The 10,060-nt window shown below is 46.2% G+C and overlaps 4 protein-coding genes; 2 read left to right on the top strand and 2 right to left on the bottom strand.

Annotated features, from left to right (window-relative positions):
• CNAG_00008 (hypothetical protein) overlaps positions 1–407 on the bottom strand; it is a 4,358-nt gene extending 3,951 nt beyond the window's left edge. The window contains exons 1-2 of the mRNA XM_012190757.1: positions 101–407; positions 1–60 (exon numbers count right to left, since the gene is read on the bottom strand). The exon at positions 1–60 is cut by the window's left edge and continues 70 nt beyond it. Coding sequence (XP_012046147.1) covers positions 1–60; positions 101–331 — 291 coding nt within the window. The 5' untranslated portion in view covers positions 332–407. The remainder of the gene's footprint in view (positions 61–100) is intronic.
• A 191-nt stretch (positions 408–598) lies between these two features.
• CNAG_00009 (calcium-binding protein) lies at positions 599–2,372 on the top strand. XM_012190758.1 has 7 exons: positions 599–1,245; positions 1,294–1,402; positions 1,454–1,460; positions 1,507–1,577; positions 1,636–1,880; positions 1,938–1,986; positions 2,048–2,372. The coding sequence occupies exons 1-7, from the start codon at positions 659–661 to the stop codon at positions 2,075–2,077; spliced, it is 1,098 nt and encodes a 365-aa protein (XP_012046148.1). The 5' UTR covers positions 599–658; the 3' UTR covers positions 2,078–2,372.
• Positions 2,373–3,259: 887 nt separating this feature from the next.
• Positions 3,260–7,336, bottom strand: CNAG_00010 (cation transporter). XM_012190759.1 has 5 exons: positions 5,564–7,336; positions 4,940–5,461; positions 4,194–4,854; positions 3,944–4,123; positions 3,260–3,770 (listed from the first exon to the last, which is right to left on the bottom strand). The coding sequence occupies exons 1-5, from the start codon at positions 6,917–6,919 to the stop codon at positions 3,520–3,522; spliced, it is 2,970 nt and encodes a 989-aa protein (XP_012046149.1). The 5' UTR covers positions 6,920–7,336; the 3' UTR covers positions 3,260–3,519.
• Positions 7,337–7,732: 396 nt separating this feature from the next.
• On the top strand, positions 7,733–9,771 carry CNAG_00011 (hypothetical protein). XM_012191069.1 has 6 exons: positions 7,733–7,996; positions 8,282–8,338; positions 8,408–8,524; positions 8,593–8,657; positions 8,971–9,307; positions 9,369–9,771. Exons 1-6 carry the CDS (start codon positions 7,821–7,823, stop codon positions 9,577–9,579), a joined length of 963 nt encoding a protein of 320 aa, XP_012046459.1. The 5' UTR covers positions 7,733–7,820; the 3' UTR covers positions 9,580–9,771.
• The last annotated feature ends 289 nt before the right edge of the window (positions 9,772–10,060 follow it).

Genomic DNA, 10,060 nt, shown 5'->3' on the forward strand with positions numbered 1-10,060 from the left:
CTCTTCCAGCTCATTCATAAGCGTATCTGTGTCGTCATATCGAAAGTCGTACTGCGGTGTCTTCGATCTGTTAACAATATTCTTCGTCATCTCTACCTACCTTTTGCTTCTTTTCCTGCATTGGCGACCGGAACGTTCCACCAGGTAGTCCTGACAAAAGTCCGTCCTCCTGCCCGTCGCGCTTAGTGATCATCGTAGGTGCTCTCGGGCGAGTGACTACGGTTGGCTGACCTTGACCGGCGGGAGCAGGCGGAGCGTTCTCTTGTTGATGCGCGTTACCTCTACGCATCATGTCAAACATGCTTCCGAATACTGGCTTTGAGGATGCCATGGTGTGCACGGTAGAATGATATATATATCGATGGACGAAAGAAAAGACAGAAAGAGGAGAAACGAATTAATTGTGAAAGAAGAGAGGCGAATTAATTGTGCTTATGAAACATGCTTCTCGGGACTAATTCTGTAATCCGCTTATGGGATCATTAGAGACTGGTTGTAATGGGAAATAGATCTGTGATTCTCTTTTGATGACATCACAAGGAAAGAAAGGATAAACAAGCGATAAACAGCGACGATTCTCCTTTCGCCTTTCGTGCGATTTAGCAATCCGATTTTGCACATATACAATACATCTTCTTTTCCAGCCGTTTTCAACAGCATGCCTCAGTACATCAGTGCGCCCAACCCATACGGCAGCGTCAGTGCCGAAGCAAGAAGACGGTACGAAGAGCGATACGCGAAAAAGAGGGCAGAAGAAGCAGCCAAAGCTCGAGCGGAGGCTGAAGCCGCGAACCAGCCCGAACAGCCTCAGCAGCCAGTACAACAGCAACATTCGCCCGCTCCCCTTGCTAGTCTCCAGCCTGGATACAACCAGCAATATACAGGCGGATATCCTCAACAGTACCCTGGTCATCTGCAACAGCCCCAGCAAGCTTACGGCGGTTCACCAAATCCCCATCAGAATTATGCTCGTCCCCCGCAGCAAGTGACTCAAAACGACCCATCTGTACAACCTCAACCATACCATTCAGCGCAATCTACGACCCCTCAGCAGCAGCAGCAAAAATGGAGTAATCCGACGCCTCAGTCTCACGGGTTAGCATCGGGACATCCGTCTCAATCCCAACAACCATTTCAGCAGCAGCAGCTTGAACAACATCCTCATCAACAGCAACAATGGCAACAATCCCACCAGAGCTCTGTGTCTCCCCCTGCTTCAACAGAGGACCGAGAACTCCAGAACCTGTGAGTTTTGCCATCTTTCACTTAAGACGTATTTTGACCTGCCGCTAGGTTCCACCAGTTTGATAGTTCTCGAAGTGGTCAATTACATGCATATGATCTGCAAAGACTGCTTGCAAAGGATGCGAGGATGGAAGCGAGAGAAGACGCTGTCAAAATGGTGAGTACACGAGCCTATCATTGCAAAACATTTCGCTGATTTTTATCCTAGCTGATGAGTAGGTAACGATGTCGGCGCGGTTAACCACTTCTGACATCCCACAGACATCTTCGACACCGACCGCAGCGGGAGCATTAACTTTCAAGAATTCGAGGGACTTTATCGCTATATCCAAGTATGTCTTTGACCATCATTCTAGCTTCATTCACGCTAATCTCGTATGTTGCACGCAGGACTGGCATGGTATATTCCGCCGTTTTGACCGCGACAACTCAGGTCTCATCGACCGCCTGGAACTGTCTAATGCCCTACAAGGTTTCGGCTTTTCCCTTCCTCCCGAACTGGTCGCCAAACTCGTGAAAAGGTTTACCCCACCACCAGCTCTTGGACAGACAGTTGCGGCGCGTCCGGGGATTAGTTTCGATAGGTTCTTGTTGGCGTGTGTAACAGTCAAGCATTATACCGAGGCATTCAGGCGGTGAGTCTTTTTGCTGCTAGATTTGGTTTGAGATGGAAGCTGATATGGTTACAATAGACTCGACTCTGAAAATACAGGATTCATCACTGTTGCCTACAACGACTATGTGAGTTGAGACCAATGGCCAATCGTTTTCACTTGCTGATTACTCCTTTCTATCCGCATAGATGGATATCGTCCTCGATGCACCCAGCTAAACATCTTTCAATCTATCTCGTTTTGTACCTTTTCCCCCATTTCTCATCGAACGCGATACCACTATTACCCTCCGTCGTATCATGTCATGTCCACTACTGTTTTTATATGATTAAAGGGTCGAAAGAATCCAACATTGCATTGTTAAGGAGGGAAAATGTTTATGATAGGACTTTTGCTGTTTTAGCATGAACAACTATATTGCAACAACAGATGGGGTGATTATTTATTGACGGCCACGTCGCCTTAAGCTACAAATCCTTCAGTCCACTGCAGGTCTATGTATCATCTTCCAGTCGTTTGTAAAGCTGATACAAAGTATCACTATGTTTACATTCGAGTCCCTCGCCATTTCATACGTACGTCAGTAAAGATAACGAATTATCAGGTCAAGCTGTCCGTTGCCTAAAGCACTCGGGATCGCCACACTGAAAGGAATTGTGTTAAAGTTCATCTCGATCAACCCGATGGATTGTCACAACATATCGCACAACATCATAGTCGTCTTTAATATCACGTACCAGAAAAATGTTAAGGTCTCAGGTTGAACCATTATCTGCAACATCACATCTAATCTTGGGCGCACCCCCAGGAAAGGGACGTTTTGAGCTGATCTGGGACGAGCCTGTCATAGATTGGTCATTCGGAAACCTTTGGGAGAGGACAAGATCTACGTAGTAGGCCAGTCTCGCAGATTAGACTATTAGACGCGGATTAGATTACGTATTACCTCCACTTATTTTACTATTTCCATCTTCAAGTGTATCCTTCGTTCAACTCGTTATGTTATCCTATTGAGGATGACAAATCAGAAGAGAGAACCGTTGAGTAACTGTTGGAATTATATGATAGTCCGCCTGTTGATAAAGACCCGCCTCCGCATCGTGTGTTCCCTCCATCTCCGCCTGCGCCCAAGATCCAATTTAGTTGCAAACTCGTAGATTGGTGGGTGCCATCACGCAATTTGCAGCTGGAGAGGATATTCATCTGCGTCATCGTGGAAAACGACATGTCTATCTTCGTTGAACAAGGAGATTTGAATGGAGGTCCATAGGTTAATTTGCATATTTTTAGGTTAACTATGCATATTTTGTTTGCTCAGTGAGTACAACAGCAATCTGTTTAGACCTTATTCCTCGCGTATCCTCGAAATACCAGGTTAATATTGCTCTTAAAATCATATGCGACATCATGCGAAGTTCGTACACTATAAAACTGCATACAATACGTACAAAACCCAACCATTTTCTATATGGTTATATGATGGAATGATAATGTTCGCGAATTTTTACAAGAAGTAAACCAATCCAATCCTCCTTTCGTAATGTGCTTAGCTTTACCCCGGCTTCTTCGTTTCGCAATCTTCATTTCACCTTTTCAGTATTTTCTCATTCGATGAACGTCGTCTCTAATGGCTTTGTGCAATTTTCCACATTCTCGCCATCTATTCCCATCCCCAGAAGCCATCCCAAGTATTTGGCAGCTCAACTCCTCTCAACCTCCCAAATTTCTTCCTCGCGTCCCATCTCCACCACCTTATAACGCTAACCATGCAACAAGCCACCAAAGCGATGCCAATTACGATCGCCGCAAAATAATTGAAAGGAGACATAGAACCGTCGGGTTCACACAGAGTATCCGTGGGACAATGAATCCAGCCATTGTGGGGGACATAGACATTCATTGAGAAGAGACCTATTGACGGAAAGCAAGGGGTTAGTTAAGAATCTAAGTCACAGGAAAGAAAAAAAATAAAGGAAAGATGGAAGAAAGGACGAATAGACAAAAGGTTGCGAAGCAATGATTTAAAAAAATAACGATAAGGGATGGGAATAAAAGGGCGAGGGGTGGTAAAGATGAGGACCCACCGGTGATAAACTGCATTGGCAGGATAGAGATCGCGACAACTGACAGCGCCAAGATTGCCTGGTCTGTTCTCCCTTTTGTAACCGCAAATGACACATTAAGATGAGACAAATAGGCCGGTTGACAGTGTGAAAGGATGTATTCGTAATGATACAAACTGTTTTGCAACAGTAGGATATGGTCTAAAAGATGAAGTTAGCACAAGGACGAACGAACGCATCAATAAGGGCGAGTAGGGGGTTAAGACCTCACCTTCGACATCTCCAATGTACGCTTCGACAGTCCCTCCTTCCTCCTTTGCTCTCTTCCTTAACCTACCTATAACTGTTCCTTTCGCACTTAACAGCCTCGTCAAGCCAGTCACCAATTTTCTCATGTCCGTCATGTTTTTCAGCATGGTCGATCTGTCGAATAACGTCTTGGATGCTTGGTCATGTTTGCGTTTCACAGCAGATGAAGTAGGAAGGAGGAATAGACGTAGGTATATAAATGTGCGGAGGAGTCGGGGAGGAGGGCAAAAGTGGGGAAAGGTGGCTCGCAGGCGCTTGCGCAAAGAGATATGTTGTGTTAAGGAATAATCAGGAGTTCGCCAGAGACCGCTCCGCTTTTTCCCACTCCCTAATTCACCGTGCTTAAATCTTTCATTACCGTCTTCGTCTGTTCCAGCCATCACACTTCCTAGCCCGAGACCCAGATACGCCGATGTTTTCTTGGGATCTGTTGTAGGATCAATAGTCAATGAATCAATATCATCAACTGCTCCATCGACATAACGAATGATTGGAAAAAAGGCGTCGACAATCGAGTCGAGGAGACCGTGTGCAATCCAGTCAGCGCCATGATCAGGGTTCGCGAGAGTAAGAACTCGATCAAGGACTCGGCTGGTGTGTTTGGAAATGTCTTCAAAATGGAACTAAATCATATACAAGCCAAACATCAGCTTTCCCCTTTCACTTCCATTTTATAAGTCAGGGCGCCAGTAAAAATTGCTGACTCACGCTGATGATGCCATCGGCAAATACTACAAGGTAAACATTCACAGCACCCACACCTACACCTTCTAATCCTTCTTTTCCTGGCCTATCTTCGATGATTTCCACTTTCTCACCCATTTTTCCCGTCATTTTCCCTTGGGCTCGGCCCATACCCCATCCTCTTCTCCTTCTTTCGCTCTTCTTATACTCTAGTCCTTCGATATCCTGTCGTTGCTCATTCCCATCCTCATTCTTATTATTGCCGCTTCTATCATTAATTCCTTGACTGAGACCTTCTTTCTCGTCGATAAGTTCTTTTTCTGACGGACTCGACTTGGGTGTTTGGGCATTACCCCCTTTGCCATTGTTTTTTCCGCTCGGGACCGATGGAGATGATATTGAAGAACCGGGAGTATATTTGAAATAGTTTTCATCGAGAGCACGGATGACGAGGAAGTAATAACCGAGTTTATCGAAACGCTCAAGTTTTTCACGTGGGTCTTGTTGGAGGACATCTTCCAGTGTCAGAGGATGAAGACCGAGTAGCTATTCATCGGAAAGAAGTTGTTAGCAAGCCTTTTCCATGGACATGAAATAAAATGAATGGAGCAAAGAGCGTAATGGTAAGAAAAAGAGATAGTGACTTACCTCGCCGATTTCTCTTAGGTCTTCCCATGTAGGGCAAGAAACGTCTAACCACCAACATCCTTTTGACTTTGACTTTCCCTTCTGCTCCAACCCGACTTTTCTCTCCATCATCGGCGCCTCTTCTTTCATAGACTCCGCATCGAACTTCAGGCCTAATAAGTCGGAGGCGGATTTCGGCCTGACAGGAGGGATCGATTCGGCCGCACCTCGTAATGTATGAAGTCGTGATTGTGTTGCCGTGCGAGAAGCTGCTGTGGATTGGGATTGGCATTGTAATCTGGATTGGGTTTGTGGTAAAAGAGGGACAGGAGGATTAACGAATCCAGTGGCTTTCCGACTTCTTCCAGGAGCAGAACCTCCTCTTCTGACAGGCACGCGCGAGGTAAGATTCGGAGTTGGAGTAGATGGGAAAGCACCTGGTGTTTGAGGTGGAGTGTTGCCTACGGGATTGGGGATACCAGAGTAGCCACTTGATAGTCGGATTGATTGGATTTTGTCGAGAACGGTAGGCAGGGAGGGGGTTATGATTACTCGGTCTGGAGGATACTTTTTGTCGCCCTTTCGGCCCCCAGGAAGTTTTCCGATTTCAGCAAAGACATGTGGATCTATCGTCGACGGAATACCGATATCTACATCTCCAGACGGTAATGCAGGTGGAGGTACCAGCAAAGTGAACTGTCTTCTTTTCGGCAACTGCTCCCTTTTATGTTTCGCTTTGACCCCTTCCGCACCTCGAGACGTCTGTCGACTGAGGCTGGACATAAAACTCCCTCTTCTCTTTCTATCTTTCCTCGGTGCTGTGGCCTGAGATTTGAGACTCTCAATATCCGAGCTATCTGCTGATGAATCTGAGGAAGAAGAGCCTGCGCTACCTCGACGAACACCTAGAGCTTCTCCAACTCGCTCAATTACCGCCATTGCCCGATCAAAATTGCCCGAACCCCAAGACCAGTTCGAGGTAGAGCTCGTGGTACTCCCAGTTCCTAGAGATATCGCATCATCATCGACCTGCGCAGTGACATTTGCCGATGGAGGTTGCGTTGGGTCATGGGCGGAGCCTCGATATAAATCCCCCTCAAGAGTATAGTATCCTAAACGGGAAGGACCAGCGACAAGAGGTAGAGAAGTAGGTTGCTGATCTGGTCTCGGCTGAAGCTTGCGCCTCCGGAGCTTTAGAGGTGTCAAGAGCTCCGCGAATTCTGGCTGCGCCAGATCAAGGCGGGCGGAAGGTGTGTGGTGTGTGAGAATTTGGGAGGGGCGTGAATCGGAAGTTTGATGAGAGTTGTAATGGGGATGTCGTGAAGGTGTTTGAGCGTAGTCTATGGCGACCACGGTACGCGTATTGGAGTTCGGCATGTTCAATAGTACTCAGTAGGATTCATGGGCGGGCAGTTTTGTGGAGGGCGGCGACGGCGTCGCTGAGGAAGAGTTGTCTGACCATCTGTTGATGTTGGACCAATATAGTCCGTTAACCGGTGCGCTGCGTGAAGTATCGGCGAGGTTAAAGGTATAGGTAGAAATTGTATATAAGTATGATGTATGTGACGCGGAAAGATAGAACAGAAAAGAAGAGTCAACAAAGGCAAAATGTCGGTACAGGTCTCTCTGGAAGCAAAAAAATCCTTATTTCGAATTTGATACTACTAATCTAATCTTTAGCTTATTGAAGAATTTCCTATTCGTCAATTAACAAACGTGCGTTGATATTTATTCGACTTGTCACTTCAAGCACCCTTCGCTATTTTGTATCCACAACTAGAGGCATGATCAAACGCAAGAAACAGACGGGCAGATCGCGAGATCAATAGATTGAGTTTAAAGTTGCGCAGTATGCCACTGTTTGGGAGAACACATTGAATCGCAGAATGAGCGAGGCATTTCACAGGTTGTAATTAACAGCTCTCCTGCCGCCTATAGTAAGGAGAGTTGGCTAATCATTGGGCTCTAATAAATATTTGCGACGCCTCCAAACTCGGTTACGGAGATACACAAGGTATCCTTGCCGTTGGCAAGGTCTCATGACCAAAAATAGAAGCGAAATGTAGTGGAGCTATAGACCGAGACTAAGCTGCTGGTGCAAGGAAATCCATTAATTAGACGTGGAACCCAGCCCTCGGCAATCGGGCCGGCGGGCTGCACGACTGCGCTCATCCACCGATGTATCATCATGTATCTTCATCGCTTATGTCTCGTTTCTCTCTCGATTTCCCAACTTTTTTACCCTTTTGGGAACCCCGCCAGACTATACAAGCTTGAAATGATACCAGCTATCCCGCCTTTCAACTCACTCCCGATCGATAAGTCGGGGCCGCCTTACAATGCCTGGGGCTTGTATGGCTCGGAGGACGAGCTCGGTCGTCTTCATCTCATCACTCCGGAAGCAGTGAAGAGAGGCCGCGATACAATCACAGAGGGAATCTCTATTAATCTTAAGTGAGTTTCTACAAGCATGCCAGGCTCGTACGTACCGCTTTCGAGAGATATAGAATTTATAACTTAGTGAAAATCATCTTGAGTATGACGTTAAAGGATCTTAGATCTTATAGAGCAGTGAGCAGAATGTGTTGTAATCTGTATGTCTCCTCAGTTAAGGTGATTTCTACCACCTGGTCATTGTATTTTTTAGGTTGGCAACGGGCCGAACGACGGCGAAAGCGAAAAAAATTGTTGATGCGTGCAGAAGGGCTGAGGCTAACGATCCTTGCTGCGACTACTCAGTTTGCCTATGAACTTCTTCCCCGCTCATCCCTCCCGAAAGCCTCTAGAACACAAGATGTAAGCACATTCTTCATGCCATTATTTCCACATCGTCAAGTTCGACTGAAATATACTGCGGCTCGATAGCATTTGTAGCGGGCACTCTAACGACGACGAACTTTCGTTCAATACCCAATCATCGACGCAGTGGGATGGGCTTAAGCACTATCCGTATCAACATTTCCCTGAGGAAGGCCAATATAGGTAATTTTCATCATCTAGATTCCGTGTGTATCTAACTGGGCTTAAGGCTAACACCTCCAATTCACTAGGTTCTATAATGGGATGACTCTGGAGGAAGCTAGTGATCCATCGACCAGAAAACTTGGTATCCACAGTAAGTTTCCTTTTTTTATTGACTGTTTCTTCTTCGAAAGCCGATGTTTGATCTTATCCATTCTTTGTTGTTAGTTTTTGTTCCTTTCTCTCTTGTTGCATCTTCTCCTATCTTGGTTACAGTCCCCCTATTTGTTCTCCTATCCGTTCCGGACTTTCATCCCTCTTCTCTTTCGTCCGTTGATATCACCGCCTTTCCTCTTTCTTCTGTCCTATAACCTTTCCCATTCGCCCCTCCCTCTCTTGCTTATCTACTGTTTCTGTGGTCCATTTTTTATCTTCACTTTCTTTTGCTGACACATCTTTCCTTATAGACTTTGTCCAAAAACCGATAACCTCCTGCGCTCACCTGCTTGACATTCCGCTCTACCTCTCGCGTCACTCTTTACCTCCTTTATCACCCTTCTCCGCATCTTCGACCATTTCCCTCTCCACCCTCATTGCATGTGCCGAAGAATCACAAGTCAACATTCAACCGGGAGATATCCTCATTGTAAGAACCGGTTTTACGGACGAGTTATTGAAGTTGAGCGACGAGGAGAGGAATCAGTTGAGGAAGAGAGAAGTTAATGGGAGTTGCGGCGTTACGCATGGGAAGGATATCTTGGAATGGCATTGGGAGAAAGGGATAGCTGCGGTTGTTGCTGATTGGTACGTCCCGTGTTCCCTTCTAGACTAAATGCTCTCGTTAACCCCCTTCCCTCGCTTCCAGCCCTTCGTACGAAGCCTGGCCCTCACAGCAGCTTACCGCACATCAGGTCTTTATTTCTGGTTGGGGCCTTCCTATTGGCGAACTCTTTGACCTCGCAGAGCTGGCGAGAAAATGTGAGGAGATCAGGAGATGGACGTTCTTGTTTACGAGTATGCCGTTGAATGTTATTGGAGGGGTTGCAAGTCCACCAAACGCGCAGGCTATTCTTTAAGGGAACCTTTGTCGGAGAGGAAGGACGAGGGTGGGAGGAAGGCAAGGGCGAAGACAAAGGGTGAGATAATGAAGTGAGTTCCTGTGTAATTGGGAGATAAGTCAGCTCGTAGAGAGACAAATATTCAGGAGACGTAGGCCGTGAAGCAGATAGAATCGTTATGCATTATACACCACAACATTTATCCTATGATTTTTGCCTTTGTGTCCATAGGTTCGAATTCGTTGCAGCTTTCGGATAAGCCATAATATACACGCATGGAGTCAATAATGGCGGAGATATTGGATATACACACTACCAAGATGGCATTCTGAAGATGGTCAATTTGTCCCTACAAATGCAGGAAGTTGTAACTTTCTATACATATAAATGAACATGACAGAGTTGCAGCCCAATGCTTCATGACATGTCAACTGAGAAACCTCGAATTCTGGCTTTGAGGCATTGACTGTAATGCCACTCGACGGAGCACTGGATCCGG

The sequence above is a fragment of the Cryptococcus neoformans genome, chromosome 1, assembly GCF_000149245.1.
Source record: "Cryptococcus neoformans var. grubii H99 chromosome 1, complete sequence".
Taxonomy (NCBI): domain Eukaryota; kingdom Fungi; phylum Basidiomycota; class Tremellomycetes; order Tremellales; family Cryptococcaceae; genus Cryptococcus; species Cryptococcus neoformans.

Coding starts and splice junctions, on each gene's coding strand:
- CNAG_00009 (XM_012190758.1), top strand. CDS start 659: ATGCCTCAGTACATCAGTGCGCCCAACCCATACGGCAGCGTCAGTGCC. Junction 1,246..1,293: donor GACCGAGAACTCCAGAACCT/GTGAGTTTTGCC, acceptor ACCTGCCGCTAG/GTTCCACCAGTTTGATAGTT. Junction 1,578..1,635: donor GACTTTATCGCTATATCCAA/GTATGTCTTTGA, acceptor TGTTGCACGCAG/GACTGGCATGGTATATTCCG.
- CNAG_00010 (XM_012190759.1), bottom strand. CDS start 6,919: ATGCCGAACTCCAATACGCGTACCGTGGTCGCCATAGACTACGCTCAA. Junction 4,855..4,939: donor TTGCCGATGGCATCATCAGC/GTGAGTCAGCAA, acceptor TATATGATTTAG/TTCCATTTTGAAGACATTTC. Junction 3,771..3,943: donor GCCAATGCAGTTTATCACCG/GTGGGTCCTCAT, acceptor TTCCGTCAATAG/GTCTCTTCTCAATGAATGTC.
- CNAG_00011 (XM_012191069.1), top strand. CDS start 7,821: ATGATACCAGCTATCCCGCCTTTCAACTCACTCCCGATCGATAAGTCG. Junction 8,339..8,407: donor AAGCCTCTAGAACACAAGAT/GTAAGCACATTC, acceptor GCGGCTCGATAG/CATTTGTAGCGGGCACTCTA. Junction 8,525..8,592: donor CCTGAGGAAGGCCAATATAG/GTAATTTTCATC, acceptor CCAATTCACTAG/GTTCTATAATGGGATGACTC.